The sequence below is a fragment of the Podarcis tiliguerta genome, assembly GCF_965153285.1.
Source record: "Podarcis tiliguerta genome assembly, chromosome: 6".
In the NCBI taxonomy this organism is placed as follows: Eukaryota; Metazoa; Chordata; class Lepidosauria; order Squamata; family Lacertidae; genus Podarcis; species Podarcis tiliguerta.
Window position 1 is genome coordinate 52,165,780 of NC_139539.1, and position 15,507 is coordinate 52,181,286.

At 44.5% G+C, this 15,507-nt stretch overlaps 1 protein-coding gene across 1 annotated transcript; it reads right to left on the minus strand.

Moving 5' to 3' along the window:
* Positions 1 to 3,289: 3,289 nt before the first annotated feature.
* Positions 3,290 to 13,628, minus strand: PDZK1IP1 (PDZK1 interacting protein 1). The gene is made up of 4 exons (XM_083446664.1): positions 13,443 to 13,628; positions 7,136 to 7,244; positions 6,205 to 6,315; positions 3,290 to 4,555 (listed from the first exon to the last, which is right to left on the minus strand). Exons 1-4 carry the CDS (start codon positions 13,507 to 13,509, stop codon positions 4,447 to 4,449), a joined length of 396 nt encoding a protein of 131 aa, XP_083302790.1. The 5' UTR covers positions 13,510 to 13,628; the 3' UTR covers positions 3,290 to 4,446.
* Positions 13,629 to 15,507: the final 1,879 nt, after the last annotated feature.

The window sequence follows — 15,507 nt, forward strand, 5'->3', positions numbered from 1 at the left end:
CTACAGTCCTCAAGTGGGATTTGCAGTTGCGATATAGCATACAGGCAAGCCTGTCTGTGACCTCTTTGTTTAAATGGTTTCTTCATCTAAAGGTGAGAAAAAGAAAAGCAATATGTATGTAGTTGCTGACCAATGCCATTAAATGACTTCAGGAGCCTAAAATCAGTTACATGCCAAGTTCTCCCAACTCCCCAAGTAAATGTATGTATGTTGCATGATCCACTCTGATTGTTCTTAACCTGCATTACAGCATTGGCTTCCACTTTCTGAAATGGTTGGGAATGGAGTCACATGAGGGAATGGCATGGAATCACCCCCACTCAAAAGACGTGTTGTGGTGAGAGAGCAGTGATAGAGAGATCAGTCCTGAAGCCAAATACCTTGGCTGGTTAGTTAAAATTCATGCATGTGGCTTTCAGACAGTGAACTCCCACTTCACACTTACTTAGCTTCCCATCCCACAGTTTGCCTTCTCATTGACCTATATCAGTCATTTCGGGTTACCTAGTCTCAGTCCTGTGACTTTTATAAGCTATGTTATCTATCAACACCCTTGATATTTCAGTCACTCTTCTGGCCTCTAGAGGGCAGCACTCCCACTCTTTTTAAGATTCTGGGTGTTGTCGCCGGGGCCGCCCAATATTCTTTATATTTATATTTTTTCATCCATGAATTTTGGACTTCCTCCCACTCTGTCTCATAGGATTACAAAAAAATAAAGAAAACTTTAGAGATATGGCCTTTTCATAGGTTCACATGACAATTCATTCTCTGTATATAACTGGCTAAATATATGAAAGTTGGTGATTTGTGATGCAAATCCCACCTCACCTTGGTACCTGAATCCTCTTTGTCTACTCAGCTCCTTTCTCTAGAGTAGAACCAACTGCTTCATGGGCTAGAGAAGAGTACTCTTTTGCTTGTTTAACAGACTTGTAGGCCCCTTTTGGCAAAACAGCACCGAGGCAATTAAAGCAGTATTGACTGCTTTATTGACTGGCAGGGATGTGCACAAAGTTCGTGGATTTTTTGAAATTGCTTATGAAATATCACATAATTCACTGGTTTGAATTAGGTCAAAAGCATGTTGCGGGGGAGATAACCTTTTTTTCCTTTGCCAATTTCCCAATGAAGATACAGATATATAAATCACACAGAGACACAGGAAGTGCCTGTATGTTTTCCCTTTGCAGATTTGGGGATTGATTTCCATAGGAGCTAAAGGTTACCTATTATGTACTGAGTTGAATAGGATCCAAACTGCAGCAGTCTGATTGGTCCTAGAACAATAGGATCCAAACTGCAGCAGTCTGATTGGTCCTAGAACAATAGGATTCAGAATGCAGCAGTCTGATTGGTCCTAGAACAATGCAGCAGTATGATTGATCGGCAGGAGCCACCCAATCCAGCTCCAGATAGAAGTGAATCCACAACCTGATTGGCCTACAGGAGAATTCTGGAATTAGCCAATCACGTGCAGCCCATTGTGTAAATAATGTATATAAAGCAGATACTTTGAGGGGACTTTCATTCCCTCCTCACCACTATGAGCTGAATAAAGAGCATGAAATCACTTTGCAACTCTGAGTATATTTCATTACCCCAGGGGCATAGGAAGGGAGGTGCAGTCCGCCCGGGGTGTCATCCCTGAGGGGGTGACAAAATGGCCCACTGCGGGGGGGGGGGGACACTTACAGCGGGACCTGGCCTTCAGCACACCTGAGCCGTGCATCTCTCCTGGGAGTGACGGGGTGTCCCAGGGCCCCGTGCTGCCCGAAACGGCAAGCGTAGGGCTTGCGTCCGCCAGGTGGACTCCATGAGCAGCTCACCATGGCACCTCCCTGGGCGGATTGCCATGGCGCCCCCCTACATGGATCGCTATGGTGCCCCCATGGGCAGCTCACCCCACTCCCGCCACTCCGGGTACTGGAACAGCTAGCTGTGCCCCTAAGTTACCCATCTCCTTTGTACTGGTCCAAATCTTGGGTCCCTGCAGCTGATTTTTGGACAAGAGAAAAGATTGGGAATTCTAGTCCCAGGACTGCGTCATGTCTAGTATGCCCTTGAGCATAATATGTTCAATAAAACTTCTCACATAGGAGAACTGGTTAATAAACAGCCTAGTAGAAAGTGCCTGTTAGAAACTCCAGAGACTGGGGAAAGGTCAGTCATGCTGCTAGGGATGGAGGAGAAATTTGTTTTGCCCACTTTTCGCAGCAAGCCAAACAGATGTCCTGGTCGCAAACTTATTATGTACAGTAGACTGGGATGCAGCTATCAGTTGGCTTATGCACTTCACTATATTGTGTGATGCAGTTTTGGATCCCTCTAAAAATATGCCCAAAAGCATGTGTTTCGTGTTTAAAGTGTGCACAAAATGCACATTTTATGGGGCAAAGAATACAAAAGTATGTTTTTTATCAGATTTATCAGATGCAATTTAATTTATTTATTTTTAAGTCCACAAAAATTGAATCAAAGGACTCATGATTTGGTGTATGTAAAACTGACATGGAATGAAAATAGGCTGATCCTTCCACCCCTTCCACCCACCACCAAGAATACATAGAATGTAAGAGAATGTGACCTTGTTTACCCTCCCATCCAAATCAACAACTGAGTACTCTAGAGCATCTAGTTTTGGTCCATCTACCCTTTGTCATGTTTTTGAGGCTTTGGCATGCACCGTTGAAACATTTCCAAGTGTAACTTTGAACCCAGGCCAATTGGAAACATTTTTTCTTACATAAAAGTGTCGATTGTTTGCAGTAATTGACTCTGACTCTCACCTATCATCCCGTGTTACTTTTGTAACAAAAGGGAGGACAGGGGAGTCAGAAGTGCTATTCTGACAGAGTGCAGCTAAGCACACACTTTAAGAAGAATTTGCTGAATTGCAGGCTATGAGTTGAGGGTGAAACTTGCTCGTGCATTCTCATTAAATGGGACATACCATGTCTCCAAAAGGCTATAGTGTAGGAGTGGATAGAGCAGGACTGTAGTTCCTGAGCTACCGTATTTTAAGTCCCCCCAACACAATTTTTAATAGATTCCACATCTTTAATTCAAATGCAATGTGATTTTGACTTTAGAAATAGTTCTCTCGCGTATTCTAGCATGCATTGACTGCATTTTTAGCTGCACAATATTTGAATGAAAGAGGCTTTAAGGACACTTCTAGTCCCCAGTATGAATGGGCAGCAGCCTTGTCCTGCAAAGTTTTGAAACACAGGATTTTGTTACATCCTGCTTTGCAGGCTAGCTGGTGTGACTAGCTGAACACCCATACTGTAATTAAAAATATCTTTATTGATTATTTAAACAATTAAAAATACACACAGTAATCCATTTTACTTTGGAAAATTATACCTGGGATATTGTTCCCACAATAAAACTGTTGACTTAAAAAATAATAATCAAGAAGTATCAGCCAACACTCACTTGCGGGTAACAAATCCTCCACACATTTGATACATACATGGAAAGAAAAGCAGATGATTCACATCTAAGGCTTGCATCTGAGTCACATAGGCTTTATTCATGCCCTAGTAGCTGGTGTGTCCTTGTGGCAATTCCATAGCAGAGCAAGAATCAAATGAAGCAATCTGGTGGAGCATTACAGGCTTGAGTTGATAATACCTATTTACTGTTCCCATGTAGATGCTTTATTGTGAAGAAAGAGTAGTTTCTCACCAGGAAATTTCCAGGTGGGACATAGCAGTGGGCTACAGAGGACTTTCAAGGAGGTCTGTGTTTGCTGTCTATGGCAAACCAGCAAGAGCTGCTAAGAAGAAATAATAATTAATCTTAGGGGCATTGCTGGGTACTTAGAAGACTTGGGGCAAAAGTCTGTATGAAGTTTGCATGTGTTAGATGCAAATTCAGACTGGTTTTCACAGCCCCTTGCTTTGCTCTAAGGGTTTCCAGGCAGGATCTTCTGGGGTGAGGACCCTGTAGGTCCTCACAGATTATGATGGTGAGTGACTTTGCAGCACAACTAGGTGCCCTGTAAGCTAAATGGGTTTTTTGCGGGGGGGGGGCTCAAAAGGGAGAGGGGCAGAAGATTCAGGGCCTAGTGCAAGAGAATTGGTTTCAGGCCCCCTGAATGTCCCTGGTGATTATGGAATAACACTAACAATCAGGTTTGGTAAAGATTCTGATGTTGGTCTCGACATGATGTGCCAGTTTATCCACCCCCGAGAGGTGCACAGATGACCTCAAAACTTAACACAGGTCTATAACAGCAACATGAAATCTGGTGTGGAAAATTTTTAACATAAAAAGAAATGAAACATAGGCTTCACTCAGCCAGCAACCAATGCCTTGTAGTAAAGTGATTAAATCCATGCACAATAACTGATGTGCAGAACTGGTCTCTTGTATGGAGTCTATAATATGGGCAGGATAAGAAAAGACCAAGAAGTGAGGATGATGGTGATAAAGATGCTACATGCAAGTGGTAAGAACTTGAATATTGTTTTCACTATGACATTCAGTTGTGTTTCTGCACTCCAACTCGACTTTGTTTTCATAAACATGCGGGCCTTCTTCACTCCTGAAATATTAAGAGACAGAAAACACATATTATTTATATACTTCACTGCATCATACCCAGCTTCCAAGGAGAATGGCAGAGTACGCATGGTTCTTTTTCCTTATTTTTATCCTAATTTTGTGCAGTCAGGCTGAAAGATCCCAGCAGACCCAAGTTCACACAGTTAAATTTTCTAGCAGAGCACGGATTTGAACCCTTGAAGTAACTGTTACATCTCAAGTCAGAGCCAAGTAAAAGTGGTTTTCATGATGTTTGAAGCACCTGTTTTATGAAATTGAAGCCTGATGCACAGATGCACTAAGGATGGCTATGCACACTCATCCTTTTTTAGAAACAATGGTTCTAATGCAGGGCTGTCAAAGAAGAGGCTCATAGGCCAAGCAATGCATTTTGGGATTCCACTTCCAGTGTGGCCTATGGCACCCCTATTGCACCCCAAGCTATTCAAGCTCTTTTCAGATATCCAGAGTCAACCAATGGAGTCAGGCTACAAAGAGAGAGAAAATGAGTCAGCAGTGGCTGATACTATGTGCTTTCCTTCCATGTTCTTGAAGCTGGCAGGGCACGTGTCAAGGAAACAAGAGAATGAGGAAAGGTGTGGTGATTTGTTATTGGGAAAGGCAACATGGATTACAGAGCTGTTTCAGATTTGCAGGGTGGAGGAGGCCACAGTTTTGAAAGACAAAGCAGTGACACGTGGGGATTTTCTTTTTTAACATAATGTTCTTTAATTAAAAGAACTCTCAGAGTGGTTTGCAGAAGTAAAATACATATTAAACCAACACAGAGATAATAGGGCAGAAGGGTACAGTGCTAGAGTTCCAAGAAAGCCTGAACAACAAAATAGCTTTTATTAAACAGTGGAAGCCTGTGTCTTCTGAATAATAGTGGGGAGGATGTTCAGAGGCAGACACCAGCATGGGGAGGGCCACTTCCACTTGCCACACGACACTCAGTAAGACACAGTGTAATTAGCAAGGTTTCCTCTGATGAGCTTAATGATTACTGGGTCTGTGTAGGGGAAGGTGGTCCTTTAGTATCCCAGAAACCAGAGACCCTGGGAAACATCCTGTGTTTCCCAGTACTCCTTGTGTCATGCTATGGCGCCACACTAGGTGCAAGGGAACGAAGATGGCCTCACACAGAAACCTCCATTGAGAGCTTCATGGAGCTAAGGGAAAGGAGAGTTGTCAACACCAAGGAGGTGCTCAGAAGTGAGCCAGGAGGGTTATAATTAGGATCAGTGGAGAGATTTCAGCAGCACGATGGGAATGGGTGGCACCTCAGAGTGGAAAGGTGGGAGCATTTTTAGAGGCCAGTTTTTCATGTCTACTCGCAAGACGTTACATCTTGTAACTGGGAGTGAATTATGCAAGCTTTCTGATGCCATGAACTGCTGTGAGCACGGTCTGCTATGGAAAGGCTGCATGCAAATGGAAGGTGATGAGCGTGTGCATAGACCCCTTTCACATGCTGTTAAAATGTATAGGTGGAGAGAGAGGGTGTGGCTGCTGCATGCATGGTGGAGGAGTTCGCTCTGGTGACCCTGTGGCCTCTCCTCATGCAATCTGTAAATGTGGGGAAGGAGTAATCTGAATCCCGCTCTTAGTTAGTTATGCTTTTTTGATATATATAAATATGAAACTAACCTGAAGTCCGCTGCAGTTGTTGAATACCTCCCTTCTGACCCATTTGAAACGGGCATCTCTTCTTTGTTGCTGCTCATGGAGATTGCTTTGTTTTTCTCCTCAAGGGAATCACTGTGGAAATAATCAGAAGGTACACTAGGAGACCAGAAGGATAGGTCTTGTGTTCAATTCAATCACATAGATTGAACTACACTTGAATGCCTCTCTTTCTTTCTTTCTTTCTTTCTTTCTTTCTTTCTTTCTTTCTTTCTTTCTTTCTTTCTTTCCTCCCTTCTCTCTCTCTCTCTCTCAGATTTATAACCTGTGCCTTCAGGACCCAAAAGCACCCCCTAGCACCCCCTAGCAGCTATCACAATAAGGAACAGCAATGAAAACACACTATCATCAGTATAAGAACACATCAAGGTTAAAAAGGCTTGCAAAGTAGAAAAGATTTTTCCTTCTCTGGGGAGGGCATCTCACAGGCCAGGGGCCATCACTTGAAAGTATTTCTCCCACGTAACTGCCCACCTCAGCTTGGATGCCATGGGCTACTGAAGAAAAGTATCAGAGGAATATCTCGGTATACAGGCAGACTGGTAAGGGGTACTTAAGGGAGGAAACATTTGACTATAATTTATTTATTAACTTTTCGTCTCATCCTTCCTCCCAAAAGAACCAATATAAATGTTGGTGTGATTTAAACATAGTGGGGACAGTAGAAGGAAGATTTCAACCCTACTCCACCAGCACTGCAGTCCCAACCCATTTTTTTTTTTTTTTGAGGGGAGCGGGGTAAATGCACTTGCTTTACATATTTTTAAAAGGGTGCAATCCAGTCAGGTATCTACTGACATCGCATCTCGTTTTGTCCCAAAGCAGCCTGATACATCAACACAGAAGCCATACAACCATCTTTGGCTGGAATAATGACAGTGGTGGTGGTACTTACTTGTTGTCCTGGCACCATAACCTATTGACAACAAAGGCAACCATTGCCAAAACCAAGAAGACAGTAACTGCAATGGTGCCCTGCACCCATGGCTGGAGGCTTCGCTGAACTGTCAAGAAAAGGGATGAAAACAAGTTTATTGTGGCTCCCAGAACTGGTAGTCTAGCTAGTTCTGTATTAGGCCTGCAACACTATGCTCACCAACTTGGTGGGAAGGGTTCATAGTTGACTGAAGGAACATCTGTTCTGCATGCAGAAGATCTTTAGTACAATTACTGAAACAGTGCAAGATCTGAAACAGTGCAGAATCCCTGCCAGCCAGTGTAGAGTAGGGGGTTGGAAACCTCAGGACCAAGGTGGCCCTCTGAACCTCTTTCTCTGGCCTTCTCTCCCCAGGCCATCTCCCCCACCAGCCCTGTGTTCCACCCTCCTGTGTGAAATACTTGAGCACAACATCACCCGTGGCTTCCAGCAACTGGTCTTCAGAAGCACTACAGCCTCCAACCATGAAGGCAGAGAGCATAGACATTATGGCTAGGACGCATTGCTAGCCTTCTCCTCCACGAATTTGTCCAACCCACTTTAAATCCTCACTCACCATGTGGGCCCTGCAAGGTTGGCCAGAAAGAAACGTGCCCCCGGGTTGAAAAAGACTCCCCATTTCCAGTGTAGGCAATACTGAGCCAATTCTGGCCTGGCTTGCTATAATGCAACTTCTTATGTTCCCAACTGTAATTTATCTGGGCAGGGTCCGTTTCTGTTTAGTGACAAACTTACTGCTGCTGCCTAATCAAATTAAATAGAAGTAGCAGTATCTAAATAGCAGTACATGTGCATAAATCAAAAAGATTACAATCTATGCTTCCTCTGCCATAGATGCATTTCTTCCCCTTGTTATATTTTCACACCCTAGACAAGTCCCGAGGCAATTGAATATGGGGAATGCCGTGGCAACATGCAATTCATATTCTTAGCTGGCAGAGATCTCTCAGAAAGCAGTCACGTCTCATCTCCCACCAGGTATCATGCTCATCCAGAAACCTGGTTATTAATTCTGAATCAACCTGTGAGGTGTTTGTTCTCCCCCCCCCCCAGCCTTCCCCCAATAGTTCTGATATTAAGTAGAACTAAAAGCATTTATTTGGGGGGGGGGGTGTTAAATAAATTCTCTTGGGTCAAACTTTCATGGGGAAAGCCAAATTTACATCCCCCTGATTTAAGTATGTAAGAGTCAGGCTGACCCAAGGTACCGTACTTTGTTGATTAAGAGGAAGGACAAGGTCATCCCCACCAACTCCATGCACAGAAACAGTTGATGGGCAGTTGAATCTTGCTTCATCGCTTCCTGCCTGAGGGTGGAGCAGCACCAACGCAGAGTGCAAGCAAGGACCCCAGCACACTTTGTGTTCATTTGGCTTTTCTTGAAGTGCCTTGTGGGAGAATTTGTGCAGGAGCAAAATCTACTTTGAAAAATAAATAAATAAAAATCCTGGCTGGCCTTCAGGGTTGGCCATAGAAATTATTTCACATAAATAAATCATAGAAGTTACCTTAAAGGTAATCTAATCTAGTGTTTTGAGCAATGGCAATCCAGCTCCCATGGCCCCATCTGATCTGTGCATTTAAAACAACACCATACCAATTCCCAATCCTTGGAACGGCAGTTTCTTAACATTGCTGAGAGTTGTTAAAGGTAAAGGGACCCCTGACTATTAGGTCCAGTCGTGGCCAACTCTGGGGTTGCGGCGCTCATCTCACTTTATTGGCCGAGGGAGCCGGCGTACAGCTTCTGGGTCATGTGACCAGCATGACTAAGCCGCATCTGGCGAACCAGAACAGCACACGGAAACACTGTTTACCTTCCCGCCAGAGTGGTACCTATTTATCTACCTGCACTTTGACGTGTTTTCGAACTGCTAGGTTGGCAGGAGCAGGGACCGAGCAACGGGAGCTCACCCCATCGCAGGGATTCGAACCTCTGACCTTCTGATGTTAGGAAGCCTCTATTCCCCTCACAGAGCTACAGTTCTCAGAGTGGTTTAGTAGCCAATTCCTCTTCCCAGGGAATTCTGGGAACTGTAGCTTTGTGATTAGGTGTCTCCGAACAACTCTCATCACCCTTAACAAACTACAGTTCTCAGAAGTCTTTGGAGGAAGCTATGGGTGAGATTCATCTAACGAGCCCCATGATCAGAAGCCCTGCTTGTCCCCTCTTCCCTATATGTCCCCCCCGAAATTGGCTAAAGGGTGTTGGGAGAATCTCCCAGAATAGCACACAGGGGAAAGAGAGGGCAGATCATTCACCCTGGCAAGCTGCAATGCTTGCACAATTGGAACATTCATCATAGCTCAAAGTTGATTTCCACCCCATGATTGTTCATGCAGATAGGGCCAGTGTAAGACTACAATATCCCAGGTAAGCAGCCATCCAGCCACAGAAGGAAAATAAAAAGATCAGAGGTAGGGAAGTAATCCCTCCTCTAGAATTTTCTGCCAAAAGGAAGTGCTTTGCATTCCGTGTTACGGTAAAACCGCGGCCCTGCCAGTGTTGACAAACATTTTCTTCTCTAAGAGGGCGGGTGGCCCTTTCGCAAGCTTCTTATGACTACCTGTCCCAGCCCATTCATGTTTTGCTGCCCTCTCAAAACCACTTTCCTGGAACAGAAAATGCCCAACCTTTGCCTCACCCTGAATAGAAATCAGACTGTGTTCTCCTCATGCTGTAATCTGTCACTAATTGTTAGGTCGTTCCAAAGAGGAGGATGGTGACTTGGTACACAATAGGCCTGTCAAAAGTGGGGCCAATGTTCCCAGACTGGAATGTTCAACTGAAACTAAAATTTGCAAACATCTTCTTACAGAACTCACTTGACTCTCCTCAGTTTGGAACGGCTGAGCTTTGAATGCTCAGTTAAGTCAAGATCTTCTGAAGTGGCAAAGGCCTCCCCTCCCATGTTTGAAATCAGATTCCAGGAGCCTAGTTGCTCAGTAGTCCTCAAACATCTGTGGAATTCTCCATGGGAGGAGGTTCAAAGCTCCAAACAGGGCTACGTGAGGACTGGTGTTCTCCCTTGGTTAATGCTGGACTACAGCAGCTGATGAAAGACAGTCCAAAGGTCTCTCCTGCCATTTTACATCTTGCCTTCCTTTAGAAAGTAGAAGAACATCATTCTGCCCTTTGACTGACACATGCATCGCAATAAAGGAAGCTCTTCTCCTTGGCATCTGGCCACTTTATGCAGAATTAAAATTGGAATTAAATCAAAGGGCACTGGAGGCATTCGTCACTCACCACCATCCTATAGAAATCCTACCCTCTTGTTTTGTCTCCCAACAGTTCTAACAGATCATCCACTAATGTCCAGATAATGTTCAACAGGAAAGGAAAAGGTGCACTGTGTCAGAGGTGCTTGTAGGACAACAGTTGGGTTTTGAGTAAATGCACCTAAAGGATTGCCAGCTTCTAGCAGAGCCCATATACGTTTAACAGCTATGTGACTGGCAGACGGTACCAAGTTAGTGTCAGCACCTGGTATCCTTGCAGGACTCACTACTGATGCCAGTCCTGGATAACATGCCCCTATCCCCACCCACCATTTACTTTTCCCACAATGTCCCAAGGTAGCAGCAGACAAACATGAGGAAAACAGAAAACAGGGAGGGAATGAGGTCTCATAGTTTACAATAGCAAAAGACTTCTTGGGCAGGGGGAAATATAGAACAGAAATGAGGGGTGCTTTTATGAAAGTTTATTGTGAATCAGGTCCATTTTTTGGCCATTTCCCACATGTCTTTGGGAAAGAGTGGCAAACTATCTGCGAGGGGTGGCTGCCTAGAAAGATGAGGAACATGTCGCCATTGGCAAAGCAAATCCAGAATTTCTTTCTCTCACCCAGACATGTGCAACAGACCAGAATGCTGATGGAGAATGCATTTAGATGTACATCTGCATAGGCATCTGCATGGACATGGCCACCCTCATTTTCCCCAACTAGTTACCAGTATGTGCAACTAGGTCTGATTAGAAAGTGAAAATTTGCTGTGTGCTTTCCTGGTGATGCTATGAATGAAACTGACATCATGGTAGAGCAGGACAGAGGGTGTTCCCTAGCAATCTGTGCAACAGGAAAACTTCTCCTGTCTCCTTCTGAGTGAGGACAATGAGAGGCATCCATTTGATCTCAGTGACACTGTCCTGTAGCTAAATCTGATTGGCTATGTGGCACCATGGTTTCATCATGTCACAGTGTGATCCCTAACTGGAATGGATCATATAATTAAAAAAGTCACAGAAATGCCATAATGAAAAAGCAGCAGCACACTTGTGCAGGCATGGGGTGTGACAAGGGAGGGAGAGAGTAATGAATTGCCATTTGTGATAGACTGCCTCATTTATTTATTTTTTAAGAGAACCTTTTGTAAATTTAGCACAACTCTAGCAAAAATACAGCTGAAAAACTTCCTGAGTTGCAAACCAGAGAACGACAGCTCTGCCATGTGCCCTGCAGTGTGGGCTCTGCAGCTACCTGCCTTCTACTTGATTAGTGCACACAGGTAAATAGTCCTTTTAAGGGTTGGCACTTTCAGCCCTGTCAGCCCACCTACTCAATGAAACGGCATTTACAAGGCAAAGAATGCAAAGACCTCCTTCATGATGAAGGTAGGTAAAAAAGTGCAATAAACAAAGCTATGTGATGTGCTGCTTTAGCACCTGCAGGCCGGCCAAAATCTGTGCCAAATTCCTCCCAGCCAAAGAGGACTTTAGAAGCCCTGCCAAGGCCAGTATGGGCGACATAGTCTGACTATTAGATGGTGGAAGTACTAATGAGCCACAACCTGTGCAATCTTGCAGTTCTTTGTACCAGGAAAACGCCCTGCCTTTCCAGTTTGGAGCTCAACCACAGAGCCAGCCAGCTGCATGGGAAACTGCTGCTTGGACACATCCTGCACAAAGACTGCAGCCTGGCTGTGTTCAGTGCAAGCTGTCTTACTCCACAGCTTCATTCTAGCTGTTTCATTGGACAGGACATGGTGTCTGCAAAAAGTTTTCATACATAATTGCTGCTGATGTTTCTGGCTTACATCTTTTATATGTGTGGCATCCTTCTTGATTTGCGTATGCATTTATTTGTTGATTAATTCTGTATCCCACCTTCCCTCCCAAAGGAGCCCACATGTGCATCAGAGCTGGAAAGAAGAGAGCTTCCATGGTCAGGTGGAACATATCTGCAGATTTTATTTTTCCTCAGAAGTATTTGCAGGGATCCTTACATTCCACTCAGCAGTGCAAAATAGAAGTGAACAGAAGTCTGCCTATATTGATGTTGGGAATACTCTTCCTGCAGGTTTTTGGGATTTTTAAAAATTCCTCCCATCTTAATTTTGCACTTAACATGAAGGGTGCTGCTATTCAAAGGTGTCAGGGAGGTCAGGCATGGGTGAAGAGGACAAGCATTGGTGTCGCAAAGCAGCCTCACCCCTGGAGATTCAGAGCAAGTGACCAAACAAAAATGGCAGTGGAAATAATCTGGCACTCCCACAGCTGTGCTGCAACAGCTCTGACCTCGCCATCACCCTGCTCCACCCCAGCCCAGCTATAGTGAGCCCAGTGTGGGAGGGTAGCTTTGCAGCTCTGCCCCCCATGACACTGGCTGCAACTGCTGCTTATGTTCAGCAGGTGGCTGCATCATGTGCCCTCCTCAGACCATGCCCAGGGACATAAGGCTGTCTGAATGCTCCAATGTTACTTCATTAGTTCATGCTGGACAACCACAGCTCCTTTTGGTTTATTTAACAGAGACATCTTAGCTCATGCCTGCCCAGAAGTCATGGTCTGTTGTGCCCTAGCAGCTTCCCCAAACTCCAGTGGAGTTGAGGCTGGCTGTGGAAATTCAGTGGTAAACTAAAGGAAGGGAAGAAAACTCTGCAAATTCTATTTTTCCACAGTCAAGGAGAAGGATGGATGAAAGAGATGGAAAGAGATGAGATGAGGGGGATATGGGTGAAGAGACAGCTATGCACATTCAGATTTTTTTAAAAAAATCAAAAGCCTATGATGAAGGAGGAAATAAAGCAGGCCAGTGAATGTAGCAATGGAAGATTCTGTCCAAATAAACACGACTAGCATTAAGCAATGCTGGTGTTGGTTTCATGGTGTCATAATTGTTATAATAGAAAGCAAACAAACTTTGGGCATAAATTCAAGTATATACTGTAGAAGCAGAATAAATGTCAAAACAAAAGAGGTCAAATATGAGCTGGGAAAGGTGAAGAAGAATCAGCATCTGCCAGAAAAGAAATCTGTTACCTCTTTGGCAGTTCACAGGTTCCAAAGCGACCAAGAGACAAAAGGTCACAGCCAGAGCAGCATTCATTTCGGTGGTGTGGGAAGAGACTTTGCTGATCAGCGCCTTGATTTGTCTGCAGAGGCTCCGTGGACTTGTTCCTTCTCTGAGGAATGCAGGAAGGCAAAATGTGAAATCCGAAGACCCAAGGTGTATTTGGGCACGCCTCCCTCCGGGTAATAAGCCTGGTGGATGATCAAGCCCATTAATTGGAGGGTTGCCATGCACCAGCAGCTATGCAAATGAAGCAATTCCAGAGCATTTTAGCAACTTAAGGAGGGACAGGATTGTTTTTACTTGCTGCCTCTTTGCTCCATCACGCATCAGGTTGTTATGCAGCTCACAGAACTTCATCTTGACTTTCCAGCACCTCGTTAATGGCTTGGAAAGAGTACAGAAAAGAGAAAAGGGGCTCTTTCTTTGGCCCATACCCCACTGTCCCCTTCTGGTGCTGCCCATGGATAAAGTACAGATCCAAGTACAGATCAGACACAACTCTGCTAAGCTTCCGTAAGGTAGTCTCCTTGTGTACCTTCAGACCATAGCCTAAGACACATTTTCAAAAGATGTTAAAGCAACCATCTCATAGTCCAGTCTCCCCTGCTATTCTGTACCCTATCATTGAATGAGGCTGTGTACACCATCCCATTTACTCTGCATCCAGTGTGCTCCCACCACTGGTATGGGAAGCAGCAAACATGTGACGTTAGCCACAATCCATATCCTATCATCTTTCTTAGGAAATAGTATATTTTGATGCATTTTCTTGGATTCAAATGGAGAAAAATAATATACAGTAGCTGCATTTTAAGTGTACATGGCTTCAGTGATTATCAGGAGCAAAATTCCTCCACTAGTACAATGGTCTTGCCACTTGGCATTCTGGTAGCTATGCAGCCCCTACAGAATGAAGAAGGTAAACATCACTTTGCACATGCCTTTCTGCAAAAAGCAGGTCAGGGTTTCCTTTGGCAGGGTCTGAATCCGGCCCCATTTACCAGAGATAGCATGCTTGGTTTAGCTAGTTGCACACCACTTGCACTGGATACAGTGGGACTTGTTCCTGAGCAAGCATGCTTATGATCAAACTGAATCTCTCCTCCATTCCACCAGTCCAAACTAGTGTGTCACCATTTTCCAACCACATAAACTGCAGGTTTCCCCACACACATCTGGTTGACCACTGTGAGAAGATGATGCTGGACACTAGATGCATCATTGGCCTGATCCAGCACATTCTCAAGTTGTTGTCTTTCTCCCCCCCCCCCCACTTTTTAAAAAGAAAATAAGAAATAAACTGCAGTCTGGATAAAAAATGGGGGAAGCCCTCTGACACTTGCATCAACAATATTACCAACAATATACTACCAACAATATTACCCTACTCTTGCTTAGGAAACTGTTTCATGTATTTCACTTTGTGCTGATAAATTATCCTTTGCTGCTCAACGAGGAAACCAGCTATTGTGTGTACTGAGATGAGCAAGACAGAGAGATTTGGTAACCATCTCCAAATATTTGAAAAGCTTCCGGAAGAAGACAAGTGAGCATTGTTCTCTGCTTCCAGACTGGGAGAGCAGATGATGGACTTACAAGGCTTAAGTTAAAAGAAGATATTCAGGTTAGGCATTAGGGAAAGGTTACTAACTATGAGAGCAGCAGGGCGACAAAACCAAGTGACTTAAGTAGCTGTCCAATCTCCCACCCTGCAAAGCTTGAATCAGAGGCACCTGTGTTTCTGGCCATACATGATGATCCCTCCAGTGCACCCAAATCAGTCAACTCTTTGGTCAACACAGTGACTTTAAGAGCCTGTCTGGTGTAGTGGTTAGAGTGCTGGACTAGGCCCTGGGAGACCAGGGTTCAAATCCCCACTTGGGCATGTAGGTCACCTTGGGCCAGTCACTTCCTCTCAGTCTAATCTACCTCACAGGCTTGTTGTGGGGGTTAAATAAGAGTGGGGAGAACCATGGATACCACCTTGAGCTCCTTGGATAAAGAAGTGTGAAATAAATGCAATAAACAAAT